Here is a 17,039-nt window from a genome sequence, read left to right as displayed (position 1 = left end):
TTGATTTCATACTGTAAACAATCAATATTTTGTCATTAATGTACCGCCAGAAGATGAATGGCTCTGCTAACTGTCAGTTCTGCTCAGTTCTTACTTTCTGTAATCCAATTCGATCAGAAAACACAGCTCCAAGCTAAGATCAAGCTAGCTCTCTCAATAGTAGTACTGTCAAGAAAGATTGCCTAGATATAGAAAAAAATCTATCAAGATGGTGAAAATTTAAAAACCACTAGCAAATGTTTGCTTTCGCATTGTATTCCAGAACATGATACAGAAATATCCGGGTTCCTTAAAAACACTGTTTAGAAAACCTGGCAGTTTTCATATAAACAAAAGAAAAATCAATACCTACAGTTACAGGCCAGAATATCAAAGTATCTGAACATGCTTCACATTCATGGATTTCACCATGAGAAACACAAGGGTTTGAAGCAGATAACAGTACGGAGCAGAAACAAGGCAGCTTCCATCACTTCAGGCTTCATAAAGATAAACAATGTGAAAAAAGGTCACAGCATGGACAAATTCCAAGTGTTTACGATACTGAGTGGAACTATTTCACTGGAAATAAACTGAGCAGCAAGTTCTACTGACATTTTTATGGTTTTCTCCAGAGAAGCTGAGTAGCTAAACAACTAAGCTCAGGAAGAAAGTGGATTGTAGCAACATGGCTCACATGCAAAAAAGCTTATAATAATAACTTCAAAGATGAAAGAAAGGCAGTCTCTTTACATCACCTTTTGTGATGTAACTGAAAATCCTGAAATTTAAAATTTCCGAGATTCTTAATTGAGAACTACAAGAAGCGAGAAGTCCTATCACAAGAAAATATCTTAAACAATCTAGAAATAAAATGGGAAGAAAAGTGCTACAGTTAAGATTGTAGCAAAGATGACTTGTGGAACTGACAAAATCTAAAATTCACTATGGGTTTGGCAATGCATATTTGATCTACACATAAGCTATGTTTAACCAGCTGCCTCACTGCAAATCTTCACATGAGAAAGCTGCTACCTCTGCAATAGCCACAGACTGCTACACAGTGATTTAGAAGCGTTTCAACTGCATGCTTGCAGCCAATAGGCAATATCAACATATTGATCATTGTCTGAGATTGGTCCCAGCTTTCAAGTATATTCCTTACTCATATAAATAAGTAACATAAGTCATATAAAAGCACACCTGTCTGAATGTTCACAGTCATTACAGTACAACATCTGAAACCTAATCTATCATTAAGTGACTAGGTAAACCATCACAGAGAAGTCTTGGGAATATTATAATAAATAATATAAACTTCGGGAATATTTACCTATGTTGCTGCTAAAAACAACGTGCCAAATGGTAAAGCTGGCAATCTGTGATTCCTAAATCATACAAACTTACCCGCCACTCTTTCGTCCGCTTCCCTATTGCCGTCGTCGGAGTATCTTGCAAAATCTAAGGAATCAAGAGTACTGATGCTTCCAGCGCGATCTTAAGAGAGAAGAAAGAGCCGAAAAGCAAAAAACAACTTAAGTCTTAAAGAGTTGACTACTTTAATAAGGCAAAACATCTCATTTCAAAAACTATTAGTAAAAGGTGAACTGTGCTGCAACAGTGGAATTTCACTACATTTTCCATAAAGTCTGTCTTTAGACAAATAAATTTCCCTTTTCTGCTTGTAAAGACAGCATTTCTGCCCTTGCCACAATACAGCAGGAGCAGCATACAGAGCTCCTTCCCTTTTCCACAAGGGCTAGAGACTTTACTTAGATGTAACCGAGCAAACAATAAGAAATAGATTCAGACCGCTCTGTAACAAGCTGCAAGCAGTTCTCTTCCCCTTTTTAGTATTTTGAAATTTTGAAACATTAGCACAGCCAAATGCTGTATTAACTCTCAACTCCATCTGTTAAATTCAGTACATACCCACTTAATAGAACATTAACCAAGGACTGTGTTATAGCAAAAATAAAGCAAGACCAGCACAGTTCATAGTACTGCGGTTTTAATATTCATGCTCTAGAATTTAATTTTTAAATCAAGAAATTCAGTAACCAGCAAAATGCTTTGACCTTGGCTCTACCTTTTTCTTTTGATCTCCCCCTTCTTTCATTAGAAAAAATATGCAGTAGAATTGCTCAAACAGCAACAGAACCCAAAATAAGTAGAATACATTCATGATTTGCACGTTCCACTGTATCAGGTACTTTAAACCGCACCCCTCCTTTCAAAATTAATCTCTGTGTAGCTCTCCTGAAATAATTTTAATTACATTAGAACTGTTGTCACTTTAACAAAGAGCAAATTCCACTTGGCTGTCAAAAAAAAAAAAAAAAAAAAGTAACTGCCAGCAGGAATAGAAGCAATTTCATCCCTTGTCAGTCACATTCTGTCATGACTAACACCATGGAAAACATGTAAAATGGAAAAGAAGTAATTCTATACTGTGTCAAAAATTAAAGAATCTACTAATGTTTGGGGTTTCTTCGCACATTTAAGCCTTACACTGATACATAAGGTCTTGTGACACCTTCTGTACATAAACCAGCTCCAAAAGGACATCAGAACATTTGGATACACATTGTTTTGGTTACTTGCAAAACTTTACACAGGAAAACAAGTTTCCTAGCTCAAGCAGAATAATACAGCACCAAACTGAAGTGCCTGACAAATGTGTAGATATATACACACACACACACCACGGTTAGAAGCGATTAAGGTCAAAAGAAAACGTGACTTTTGAATACATGGCATGAAAGTCTTCAGATCTGATATTACAGGATGCCTAATGCTGTTCAGTAAGTACTGTTCCAATTCATTTCACTTGAAATTGGATAAAATTGAATTCAAGGCTCAAGTTAAACAAAGAAACAGCATACAAATAAAGGTTTCAATGACAAAAATGGCATTTGAGATAGGTGACCCAGTCTTATGCATACTATTATTGTGGCAAACGCACAGAATCATTTTCTACGCCTCTTATCCAGCAGTAACATCAGAGTAACAACTGCCAAACTTTCAGGAAGCCAACCACATAATAATTAACGGCTCATCCAAAGCTGTACATGCAAATACATTTTCCATCCCAAAGTCCAAAAAAGAAACCCAGCAACAAAACACAAACCTGTTTACCAAAACAGCAACCAGAAATTAAAAGAGAAAAAAAAAATCATCTTTCAATTTAATTCTGCATCAAGACATACACAACAGAAACCATTTAAGATTGTACCAGCAGCTGTAAATCTAACAATTCCCAGCCAGCAAATATGCACCACTCTTACATGATAAAAGGTCCTTACAGAAACAAAAAAAACCCTCAACAACCACATACTTTGATGATTTGAACATCCAGAAAGGGCCTTAAACATCACACCTATGTGCACACTGGCAATTTCTAAGTTTGAAATTCGTACATTCATCATTTAAACTCCCCCTCACCATCTGAGTATAGACAATAACAGAAACATCTGAAGCCCTCCTTACGTATGGGTTGGTACATACAGCTCCTTCATACGTAACTTACTTCTCAAACAGGTAAATTAAACTTGGTCTGTATGCTTCAACAGTGTGGAGCTAACAGAATCTATCTAAATTTAAGATTTACAATGAAAACCACCTTTTTATCTATCACTGTGGTGGAACCTGAATTTAGACTGAGAGAGGTGTAGCACAACTGTATAATCAAAGAATATTAGGATGTTATAATCACAAAATAAGCAAGAGAATTAGGCAAAGCAGACTACGATAACAAAAGAGAATAAATAGAAGGCTTACCCCTATCCTGGGCTCACTCACAAAACTCCAGCAGAGCTGATCTCCAGAAGAGATCCTTCCCCACTGGTAGCCAGCTCTTAAATAGGTCTAGGAGGGCTGGAGCCTGGCTCCACCCCTTCCGGCAGCACAGGAAAATTGCCTTCACCTGTGCTCCTCTGGCTGACTCATGGCTCGCCTCAGGTGATCAATCAGAGGTTCAAGCCGTGCCTCAGCAGTGCCCATACAACAACCAAGCAAACGCTGAAGCAAAAGCACCATAGCAGCATATGCACACAGACTGAACACCAGCTTCTCAGATCAATGTCTCTCAAAGCAATACACAATGCAGATGTAGGAAAATATAGGGAGTGGTGAGGTGCTGGAACAGGCTGCCCAGAGAGGTTGTGGATGCCTTGTCCCTGGAGGTGTTCAAGGCCAGGTTGGATGGGGCCCTGGGCAGCCTGGTCTGGTATTAAACGTGGAGGTTAGTGGCCCTGCATGTGGCAGGGGGGTTGATGATTCCTGAGGTCCCTTCCAACCCAGGCCATTTTGTGATTCTGTGAAATTACAGCTTCTAGAACGCAACACAAGCTAAATGCTTAGCTTGAACAATGTAACAAGGTTTTTATTACCACTTTGCTACAGTACACCACCTTTAAAATACGTAGTGTGGCTCTTATACCAACCAGTTCCTGCTACAGTGGGGAGAGACCACTGGGCTGAAGCACTTGGGCTGAGACATCTCCGGGCCAAACTGGCTCCTCAGGCATCAGCACGCCATCTCTGCTGAGGTTAAGGGCCCTGCCAAGTGCCAGCTATAGAGAAAGCTTAGTCACCAGCGCTCTGCTGGGCCACAGCTCCTCAGCAAAGGTGCTTCAGGCAGCAGGTAACTTGTTTCTGCCACCCCCTGGAAAGACGGGCTCCCAACATAGCCAGGTGAGGTGAGGCCCAATTGGCAACTCCTCCTTCTCGTGCTCACACTGCAAAGCAGTCAGTGCCACATGAACCTCAGCTATATTGGCAGCTTCTACCCAGGGCACTGATGTTACTAAGCCAAGTGGAAAGCAGACAGCAAAAGGATCCCCTCCTTCCACCCAGTACCACAGCAACACCACTGACCTCTGTCTTCCTGGTACTATGAGATGAATTTTGGAGTTATTTCACATGTTGAAACTGCTGAAGAAACAGAACCAAATCCAACATAAATGTAAACAGTAAGTTTGAACAGCAGAGGGGAATTTTGGATAGATGTTGAGGGATCAGCCTGCAAGATCACCTGGGTAGCAAAGAAGGAGGAGACAGCTAACTGAAAATGGTGCCCAGAAAGGTGAGGGCTGACAAGCATGCAGCATATGGTATCAACAGCAGTCAAAGCACACACATGCTGGAGGCTGCCAAAAGCTAAACAACAGCATGCCTGCTCCACTGCTTCACCTACATGAAATGCAACTGTGCAAGAAACTGTTGTCTCACTTCCTCCCACTTTCTTTGCAAGCAGCCATCAGTGGATGGCTTTTCTCCAAAGACTAACAGCAGCCCCCAGAAAATTATGGAATAACATTGTATAGCCTCAAGGTGTGCGCTTCTATAAAGCATATATCCACACAGAAAGAAACAGAGGCTGAAAACAGCACTTCCCTACAGACAACACATGGCTTCACTCACTGAGAAAACTAGTAGGGCTGTTAGAAGAAGAAATAGGACAGGGAGAGCTGTGCTCAACTCATGCAGCTCTAATAAGAACTACTTTCTGAGCTGATAAGAAGCACTAATTTCGTAGGGAACAATGTATATTTCTTTAGATAATGTCTTTTTAATGAGAAAGAAAAATCTTAGGCTTATGTTATTTGACAAGGATAATAAAGGCAGAACCCTGCAGGGAGAAAGCTTGCTGTGGCTGAACTCCGGTTCTGCTTTAACAAAAACTAAAGTGGCACAGTAGTAGGAAACCATCCTGCTGTTATACTATGCACATTCTTACTAGCAGTTTGCGTGCGGATTTTCTATTTGTTTCTCTGGTGTTCTGAATTGAAACACCTTTCTTTTTAGTCAGTAATTCCTTGTAAGTGATCAGTAAAAAAAAAAATAAGCATTATCAGCTTCATGTTTCAGAATGTCAAAACAGTGCAATAAGCATTGACAAGCAGGTATGAAAAACTCCATGAAGTGCAGCACTGCAAGGTGGCAAGAGAGAGTCACAAGTGTGCAAGCAAGAAAGATAGGGTTTGATTTTTTAGACCTCCTGTAGTGAAATGCCATGAAATAGAGCGGGATTGCAACACAGAGCCTGGGCAAATCTGAGCCATTTGGAAAGGGATTAAGAAAAATCAGAAAGCTGAGAATCACACAAATGACACTTGATCAAAGTTCAGAAGTGTTCTTCAATCCATTTTTTTGGAAAATGCAACTACTCTAATTTCATTTGTGAAGTTTAAAATCAGGTCCATCATCACATTTTGCACATTTTGATTTATTTGTTGAGATACTGCCTCATTCCAGAGAAAAGTAACTTTGATTCCCTTTTTATTCCCAGACTCGTTACTTGTGATGCAGGCAGATTCCACATGACAGTTTCTGCTCCCCAGACACATTCACCTCCTCCTTTCACTTTAAGTTGAGTATAACTTTCTAAAGGAGGAAAATGTTAAGGAAAAAAACAAACAAGAAAACCCTAAAACTCAAGAAGTGGTAGTGCCTTCCAGTGACATATATAACAAGAAAATCATACAGAATCAACAATGGATGGAGTAGGAAGGGACATTAAATACCATCTAGTTGCAACTACCTCATCTAGTTTCAAGCACCCCAAAAAGATTAAGTTTCATTCACTCTGATGGTTAAAACAGTTTATTTCCATCTGTTTATCTAAAGGGATTCCAACAAGGACCACACTAACCACAGTTTTAAAGTACATGAATTAAGCAGGAATAAGTTGCTGTCTTACACAAAGACTATTTAATAAAGCGCTTGTGTAGAGGTATTTCTTAAACCACTTAAAAACAAACAAACTATATCATCAAAAAGGCTCAAGAAACAAAAAACAATAAATAATTTAGAAGTTATCTGCATTTACTTTGCAAACACCTAAATTAATTTAAAAATAACTAGCTGGTAGAACAGCTAGGAAGTTGTCATCTTTTCCCCGTGATGATAAGAAGCCATATCACTGTGTACCTAACAAATCTAAACAGTGCATATGAAGACCAAGAACTTCTTGAAACAAGAACAAGGGTTGATACACACGTAAAAGACCAATCCACTCGGCATCTCTACTTGTAAGCATTCACCTGAACTGCAAAGCATCTGTAACCTGAAGCAAGACTTATCACATTTTAAACCAATCAGAATAATAAATGGCTGCCAGCAATTTTATTTTGATCAGCATCATACGGAACAAGAGGCAACACAAAGAATACTTCCCAATAAAGTCCAAAGGTAGCTTTTTACTGAATGTGCAGCATACTAGGATCAAATTATTTCCATTTTAGACCAGGTTTTAAGTGCATTATGTGTTTTTATGCAGAAAGAAACAGCTGTAAGAAGACAGCATAGGAAGACAAACTTCTCTGGAGACACTGGAAGTCCCCAGCCCATTAGTTTGGCTAAAAACTTCAGCCTATCATGCTATTAGAAAGCCATCATGTAGGCTCTTCAGAAATGTAGAGAGCCATCACGTAGGCTCTTCCTTCCTCACACATTATTTGGAGAAGGAGGAACAAAGATCCACTACTTTCCACACATACAAAAAAACAGAAATAGAAAACAACAGAAACAACAATTCTGGAAGACACTAAATGTGGCTAGTTAGTAGAGTTTTACTTGTCGTTTATTGTAGCCTTAGTAAGCAGGAATACAGCCTAGAAACACCACAGACCTGAAAAAACCCATCATGGAGTACTGTTAATTCTAGTGGACACCAGAAAATATTTATATAGAGAATTCTGAATATTTAAGGTGCAGATTTCCAGAAGCTTTGCATCTGAAAGCGCTGACATATTTATCTTTTACTTCAGAGAAGGCTGAAGTGCTCTGACATTGGTATTAGAAGAACTGTACAAGCAACCTGATCTACCAGAAGTAATTTATTTGACAACAAACTCTCATCACTGAATTAAATTTTAACGACTTAGGATTTCAAGCTTAACAAGGCCTCCTTAACATTAGAACTCTTAAGTTGTACTTCTCTGCAGCTATGGATTAAAAAGTTACTCCTCGTTCTTGAACTGATCATAGAAAATAAGCTTTGCAGAAAAAGAGTATAATAGGGAATTGTTCATGTTTAATATTTTTAGGAATTAAAAAGCTACGATTATTAAACCAACAGACATGCTTCACTTTAAAGTAACATATAACAGTAAATGAGACTCCACATTTTATTAACTGTCATACAAAGTAAGCAGTTGGGAAGTAGAGATGACAAAACCATGCCATTACAGCTGTATTTGAGAGAATCAAGAAAAAAAATTCAATATAAGATACTCTCAGATGCACAAGAAACAAAAAGTTTTAAAAAAAAAAAAATACTCCTTACTGTAGTGAATTTTAACCTACAACCCACAGGCTATTATCAAGACATGGTTGAGGTTAGTAAGGGTGTGATTCGTGGCAATTTTAAGAGCTTATCCAGATGAGTTGTGCTATTGTTCTGAGTAAGCTCTCCCTCCTCCCAGCATATACATGCAACTTTGACCTCAGAGGTTCCTCTGTGTAAGGAATCTCCACACCCAAAGAAAAATTAGGCCATAAGGAGAACGAAGATTTTTTTTTCTGTTGTTGTTTGCTTGTTTCTCAGGGGTTTGCAAGTCAAAGACACTGGAAAAACACTCTGCTTCCATCTCAAAAAAAAAAAAAAAAAAAGCTGTGCTCCAGGAAATGTCAGGCTGTTGCTTATTGTTATGCTTAGGATATCCAATGTATTTTTAAGTAAAAAGACATAGGCACACCAGAAGTACTCTCATAACAGATCCCAACCGACAAGATTCCTTAGAAATTACTTGGATTTGCTGCTTTCATCCTTTTTCCCCTGTGCTACACGTACAATACAACTGTTAAAGCTCAGGTTCAGGCCTGAGAAAATTCAAGTGTATGAATACACATTTTAGATTTGTTTCTGTTGTTGCTAAAGAAGCCAGCAGAGTAGGCACACTATTTACCTTAAATATTCAAAACCGAGACTAAACTAGCCATAACAGTCACTAAACTGATTTCTTGCTTTCTTCTAAAGACACCAGCCTACAAAAACATGTCCTTGAATAATCTGCATCCTCAGCCATCCTGCACAACATCAAGGCAGACGGGTGCAGAAGCTGAAGAAAGTGGAGACAAAGACCATCTGGGACAAGGAATACACTTTTTCCTTTATTACTTCCTTGCATTTAAACTCCACACCAGCACCCAAATGCAAATACATGTAAGTGAATAAACCAACTGGCAAGAGGGATCAGCATTCACAGATGTGGAATGAAACAGAGACCTGAACAGTTTCATTGGAGGATCTTCTACATTAATTTAAAGAATCAGACATCATTAACACTTCAAAACACAATTATTGATTCAGATCCTATATTTGAGGTTGTATTGTGTAGCAACTGAAATAGATTGTGTAATACATTGTGCAATACAAATGAATAAATTAGTTGAGCTATTTAATTCCCCATAAGTGATACAGCAGCTTTCTTTACTCTAAGCCTTACCAGATTTCGTAAGACAAACGTGGAGCAACATTACTTTGAAAAGTCTTAACTGGATGCTGAATTTTAAAGTTGTGACACGTTTCAACCTGCTCCAAAGCTTAGCACTGCTGGATCACTCAGCAATGCAAACCAGATCCATGGCAGCAGTTACCTCACCTTGCATAAAACCTGAGGAAGAAACAGGCTTACTGGTCAGGTTTCTAAAATCCATTTGAACTTGCAGAAATTCACAGCAGATGAACATGTTTCACATTGCTACACTAACTCTCATGTGGAAATGGGAATCCTGTAAGTCATTTATCCCACTGAGCACTGAATTCTACACACCTAGCCTATGAGCTTTGTTTTACTACAGTAAGCATTCTTCTGCCCTCTCCCGAACACTCTTGCTAAATGAGACCAGATGAATTCTCAAAGTTGCTATGTGCTAGAAGGAAGTTCTCAGCCAACCATCACATTAAATTGAACTAAATTAAGTACAGCTAGCAGAATAAAGTTAACTTTCAGCTATCAGAGCAATTAATTTACAAGATATCCAGAATTTTTAACAAGTGTTCAGGATGTTCATATCATACTAGTCCATGTAAGGAAATCCAAACCAAATTGAAACCTACTTCGTATCTCTAATGAGCTAAGAAAATTTGTAGAATATGTGAGAGTAAAAACCCTAAAACTACTTGGAAAAAAAAAACAAGTCTATGCTTCATGATCAATTTAAATAGCCAGTATATGTAACAAATGCTTTGCTAAATACATTACAGTAGTCCCATAATAGAAGCACAGCAGAAGCTCATGAGAAGGAAGAAATGCAAGTGGAAAATAACAGAACACATTCACAATTGACTTAAGACACAGGTGCACCCCAGCTGACCACACAAAGAGCCACACTGACAACAAAGACACTGCTTCAGTGGGTAGCTTACTGCACAAACTCAGGCAGAACCCAAATTATTTGAGTCTCAAAGAATCAAGCTGGCCCTGCTAAAAGCCATTTAAGCACTGCTGCAGCGAGCAGAGATCCAGACAGCATGGCACCCTGGGGAAAAACACCAAACCCAGCATGGCTCCCTGCGGTGTGCTTGAGCTACCGGAGCTTCCCAAAACAAGAGCTAAGGGAGGAGCATGGCACAGGGGCACTTCTTCCAGCTCCAGACCCCAGCTGGCCTCAGCAGAAATTAGAAAGCATCAAAAGAATTGAGTAAACTCCATATGCTCAGCTGCAGCACTGCCTGGCCTCAAGCATATTGATCAGCTTGCATTACAAGGATTTTTCCATTCTCCATAGTAACCCAGATTCCTGTTATATTCTCTGGTATCAAGCTAAACTACCTTCCATTAATTCAGCTTAGAGAAAAACCAAGCCTAAGGCTGGATCTTATAATTGCGTATAAACATTTGGAGGGAAGATGCAAAGACAACAGGGGCTCTTTCCAATGGCAACCAATGTTGGGTGCAGAAGCAATAGGTACAGCTAGAGCAAAGAAGGTGCCTCTGAACATCAGCAATCATTTTCAGGATGAGTGAGCACTGGCAAAGGCTGCACGGAGGTTGTGGACTCGCCCTCCTTCGAGGTATTCAACAGTTGTCTGTCAAATCAGAACACTTGCCAGTCCTCCCCCTGCCCCACCAACATCAAACCCACATAAAAAGCTACTTGCTACATAAATAAGAATTTCTTTTGCTCTCTGTTTTTACGTAATAGTACTTCCTTCAATTCAAAAGTGAAGTTTTCAGTTGCGTCACCATCATGCAGCAGTGCATTGCAGGAAGGGAGGAAGTAAATTGCCTATCCCCTATGGTGCGCAGAGGGGAAGAGACTTCAGTATTTCTCCAAGGCTTTTTCATCTTGGGCTATTTAAGATGAAACAAAGAAAATAAAACAAAACATCTCGTCCAAACTCAGCATACATTTATGTCATGTTTCAGAATGTGTATCATAATTAAAAATACAAGGCCTAAAAACTTTACTGAAATTTTTAGCTTATGTCAGAGTGGCATCTTTACAATATATCTGAAAAACAAATACAAGTCATACATTTAATGTAAATAGTTGCAAGATAAAACAAAACAGAATAAGATTTAAGGATATCTCTACCTACTGACAGGAAAGAGACTTCTGGTGCTACATTCAAAATAGTTCCATATATAAATAATCTAAGTCAGGACATATTAGAAATCTTAGTTTAATTTGAAAGTACGAGAACTTCCTGCAAAAAATACTTTTTTTTTTTTTTTTCCATATTTTCATAGATTCCAAGTTTACAAAATACACTAGTTACAACATTTGAACTAATCACAATGGACTCTGCACACAAGCCAACTTCTGATACCCCTGATACCACTGCCTAATTTATCATGGCTTGCCTGCAAGCACTAGACAAATCTTTTAATACCAGGCAATGAAGCTCATATAGATTTCCAGCAAACACTTTCTCAGTGGAATAGAATTTACAAGTTATATCTTCTACTGCAAAACTTAATTCTCAGAGGAAGAGAAACTACAAGAACCTCTGCATACTTTATAGAGAACTGAAATTACATGCAAGGAAGCTTAAGAAGCTTCCAAAAGCTGCTCTCAAACACAAAGCCCTCTAATCTTCTTGCCTTCTCCCTTCTCTCCACAACACCAGAACTGGTAGGAAAGAGCACTCATTGCTTCAGTGCAAAGTTTGCTCACGTTGCTACAACTTTCTAGTAAGGCATGGTTAAACTCACACAAAACTGAATTAGCTACAGCACCAGCCTATGTGCACAGGTTCACTTCTGTTCTCCCCACACAGAACGTTAGCAGCAGCTCTGGCACAGGGACAGAACAGGAAGCCCAAACTCATGCAGCTACATTCCCCAGAAGGAATGTAGCACCCTAAGAGAAGAACACACAAATGAGTTACTGCAAGGTAAAGTATAACCTGAACATAGGGAACACTTGCTATTCAGTGATAACATGATATAAACCTGCCCTGCTTTGCCCAACACTGTCACACTTACTTCGTACTACCTTACTTCTTTGTGTGGCTATACCATTACACTAACCTATCTTCAGATCTATCAAAGTACCCCAAATCATTCCAATACAGATACCAGCCAAAGATTAAACTATCCACTCACTGAATGCATCAACAACTCCATTCCTCTTTCTTTGGGCATTACTTAGAAGCATCTTCCTTTTTGAACAGTCTTCTGTACTTTAGAGACAACATTTGCTGTCCCCCATCTGTCACTATCGACAGGTTTGGTTCACTCTTTACCTACACCCTTCTATCCTATCCCTCACAAAGGGAGAACCCTTCCTTACACAGATATTGCAGCCACCATCACACCCACAAATCATCACATGATCTCACAGCTCCTGGAGGGGCAGCAAACAAGATCACAGGTATTTTTGGTTACTTTCATAAAGGTATCAGCAAACATTTTAATATAACAAAAGCAATAAAACAAACAAACCCAGGAGAAAAAAGACTACCCTGCCAACCAAAAGAACTAGTCACAAGAACAACAGATATTACACCTATTTCCTAATTTCCAATCTTAAACTGCCATTTAAGCTGAGTGAACAGGTATCCCTGCTATGGCATATACTCAGAACAAAAATCTGAGTGAAACACTGATGATGACAAGGGCTCATACACAGCCACACTTTCACTGTGCCTGCAACTCAGCATTCAGGGCTGCTAGAAGACACCGCTTCCTACAGCACCATCATCAATAAGCTCCTCCCATGTGCAGCAGGACCCAACTGAATTTCAAAGGCTATAAGCACAACCAGGGAGCTACTTCACTACAGCTGAAACCAAAAAAATCCCAAATCACAAACAAACACTGGAGTTTACTGCACCGTAGCAGAATTAACTTAATATATTTATATTTGCAGATAATTTAACATAATTGGAATCAACTCTCTGGAAACTTACAAACAACTTCACTTTGGAAATACTCAGGAAACGCAGTATCCCAGTTTAACCTCTTTCTTGTCTCTCTTGATTGTCATCAAAGCTGTTTCAAATTTAAAAAAAATTCTTCTTTACAAGGAGGAAATTAAAAGGCAAATTCTAATTTGTCTTTAGTACTAAAGCTGGTTCCAGGAGTGTAAGTTGCATCCCTTCAGGAAATAGCATTAACCAGGCATAGCCCACGATGCTCGAGCTCAAATTATGGCTGTCAGCCACAAGGATTTATTAACACAGCATTTGAGTCTGGGCAACAAACATGAGACATTCAAGCCACTGAATTATTTCTAAACTTGAAGTATCACTTTTATATACTGTGTGAAGGTGAGGGAAAGGGGACAAGAATTTAAATTTAAAATGTAGGTGACAACCAAAGTCTTGCAAGAGATCTCCAATACTATACAAAGCAAGAATTTCCACACTATACCATTCATATGACCAGCTTAAAGAAAGCAGTTCCAAAATGGTCTGGCAGATGTGGATCACTGCTACTGAAACCACTGAAGAGGCAAACAAGAAGTTTGGGAAGATCTAGCTGAAATACATGATATAAAGGACATGTTGTGCAACTAAAGGAGCAGTGCTGACTCCTTCACAAAGTCAGTTTGTTCTAAATTTTAACAACAGAAGCATCTTTTCCATATTTTTCAGCATAATATAGCTTAATCTCTATTTGCAGCTGTGACACTACTGCTGTTTGAAAACAGAGAGGTTTTTTTTTTCCAAAAATACAAGAAAACCTTGTCATCTGACTATCAACTGCTTTGTAAGCAAGTTCTCTGAAGAATGGCTCATAGACAAAACGGCTCTTGAGTCCCTACCTTACCAAAAGATGTTGTTTAATTGCTGTGATATTTCATTACACTTTCTTTGTAGCAGCCTATAAACAAAAAATATATGGGAAGAAGAAAAATGCCAGTACGCAGTGCGCACTCATATTTAGCTTGCCAATAGCTACTTGCACTGAAATTCTCTCATTCTGTAAATGACTGGGCATACACTGCAAAGCTTCCAGTTGCGCTATAGAAATCCTAGGGCAGCATTCCAAGCATGCTTTGTATCCACTTAGAATTGCCAGTCACTTTTTCTACAACCACTCAAATTATCAAAAAACCTCAGCATACAACCACAAAGACTCACCTAAGTTGGTGGTGGTGGGAGCAGGTACAGGACTAGTGCTGAGAATGAATTCCAACTGGAGGCATCAACAGAACTTCTTCTATTACATAAAAGTTGACCACATGATTAATTTTTTCCACTGAGACAAAGTTTGAGTGACCCTGAAGTGACAATCATGCCTAATTCCACTACTTTCTACCGAAGAAAATTACTGTTCTATTCTCAAACCCATTTAGGCATACTGAAGTGAGAGAAGGCAACTGCAATACTCTTGCAGAAACCCTCTGCAAGTCCCCACAAATGCAGGAATAACTGTCTGTGCCTCTCAACAGAATTTAACTTCATAACTCAGGCAAACAGACAGATTCAATGCTGGATTTGACCTGTGGCTTATTTCTCTAACTGAATACAATATCAAATACTGAAAAGAGAACCCTTAGAGGCCATCTAGTCCAACTCCCCTGCAATGGGCAAGGAAAACTTAGAGTGAGATCAAGCTGCTCAGAGCCCCATCCAGCTTGGGCGACAGAACATCCACCACCTCTCTGGACAGCTTGTTCCAGTGCTTCACTAACCTTATTGCAGAAAACTTCTTCCTTATATCCAGTCTAAACCTCTCTTTTAGTTTGGAACCATCTCCCCTTGTCCTATCACAACAGATCCTTCTAAAGAGTCTGTTCCCTTCTTTCTGATAGCCCCCTTTTAGACATCAAAAGGCCCCTGTCAGGTCCCCCCCGAAGCCTTCTGTTCTCCAAGCTGAACAGCCCCAGCTCTCTCAGCCTGTCCTCATAGGAGAGGTGTGCCATCCCTTGCAAGATTTTTGTGGCCATTTTCTGGACACTTTCCAACAGGTTTACGTCTCTTCTGTACTGAGGACTCCACATCCAGACACAGTACCCACATGGGGTCTCACCAACACAGACTAGAGGGGCAGAAGAAATAAAAAGCACTCTTGCAAAGATCTGATAACTTTCAGCCCATCAGTCTTATGCAATCTATTTTTCTTTAACATTTGCAAATTGACTTAAATTCAGACATGAGTCCTTATCAGTTCTTGTTATCATCAACCAGACTCAGGAAGAACAGGAATGACACAATGGCTAGCTCTGTGCTAGATTCAATGAAGTCTGATGATGACCATAAGTCATCTGACTTCCAATATCACTCATTCTTAATTGCCTTTTGAAACATTTTTGAGACAAAAAGGTACACTCCAATATTCTATTATAGATTACAGGTTTCAGTACACTTATTCATAACTTTTAACCTAAGGTCTAACACAACAGTTACTTTTATTATGCCTCAGAATTATCACACAGCACCAAAAAAATTTTTTTTAGATCCTCTCCTCTATCCTTTGATGGTTCAAAGGACATGGAGAGGGGCAACCTATGGAGTGGGGCAACCTCTCCATATCTATCATTCAGCAGTTTGGCAAAATGATCATTAAGATGTTCTCAGTGTATAAATATACATTGGTCTAGAACTCCACAAAGTCAGTAAATTGAGTGTCTTTAACTCCACAGATACACAGGCTGCTGTTAAATTCTAATACAGGTGTGACCAACAACTGGAAACAACATACACTAACAAAACATAGAGAATGCGTAGTCAATGGGGTGAATCAATTGAAATCTGTAAGGATGCTGTTTTTAATGAAACAGAAATTAATATTGGTTCCTAGCCTTGAAACAGAGTTTTTCCAACATTCACCAACCTTATCATGAAAAGAACCTTACTGAAGGGTTGTCAAAGTCAAGTGTGAAATTCTAAGTACTTGTAAACAAGATAAGTGCAGTATAAGCAGCAAGAAGAAAAAACCATGCAATTTTCAAAATATATTTAATAATTACAAAAGCTGAAAGCTTCTCTGTTGCCTCCTGTCCAAGCCATCTAGATACTACCAGTTATCTCCATATTTGAAATCTTAACTGCATCTCTTTGCAACATTTGAAACTTCTTCTAAAGCAAAGAAATCATAGGACTGCTTACCAAATACCTCTAGGTATCTCGGAATACACACATATATTAACAAGTCTTTCACCATGACCACAGCCCCTCTCACATCAATACTACCTATGAGTTTATTAAGCCCTCAGAAGTCAGGTGGCTGGGCAGCTTCTCTCTCCCAAAATGACTTCCATAAGCTACCAGATTATTAAAACTTTACTGGTCTTGAAAGCAGTATTGCTGAAGCACACAAACACTGGCATTCTAAGCCATCCGCCCTATTAAAACCCAAAAGCTTTTAAGGCCAGCTTCGTGACAGTTTTCCAAATGCCTTCAACATTGCAGAAACTATACTCAACCATCCCCACTGCCCTTGCCAGCACTTGGGAAGCAGTACAGCACCAGCGATTGAACACACTGCGCTGTATACGACCAGGTAATACTTGTGAAATTCAGCACCACTTCTGGACCACTGAGCCACTCCAATGCACTGACAATCCATTTTTGATAGCTTTTAGATTTCAGACATTATGTGATGGGTTTAATGGTTAAAATGGTTAAGCTCAACTCTTTCCTAGCAGGGCGTGGA

The 17,039-nt window shown here is 39.2% G+C and overlaps 1 protein-coding gene across 1 annotated transcript in view; it reads right to left on the bottom strand.

Annotated features, from left to right (window-relative positions):
- The window catches only part of RELCH (RAB11 binding and LisH domain, coiled-coil and HEAT repeat containing), a gene marked incomplete at both ends in the record, with an annotated part of 69,849 nt that overhangs the window by 52,171 nt on the left and 639 nt on the right, over positions 1-17,039 (bottom strand). Inside the window, 1 exon segment of the mRNA XM_079533227.1 lies at positions 1,387-1,476. Within this exon segment, the coding sequence (XP_079389353.1) occupies positions 1,387-1,476 (90 nt within the window).

This window comes from Tetrao urogallus, assembly GCF_951394365.1.
Source record: "Tetrao urogallus genome assembly, chromosome: 3".
NCBI lineage: Eukaryota > Metazoa > Chordata > Aves > Galliformes > Phasianidae > Tetrao > Tetrao urogallus.
The sequence above is the reverse complement of the archived record's forward strand: the minus strand, read 5'-3'. Positions and strand labels throughout refer to the sequence as shown.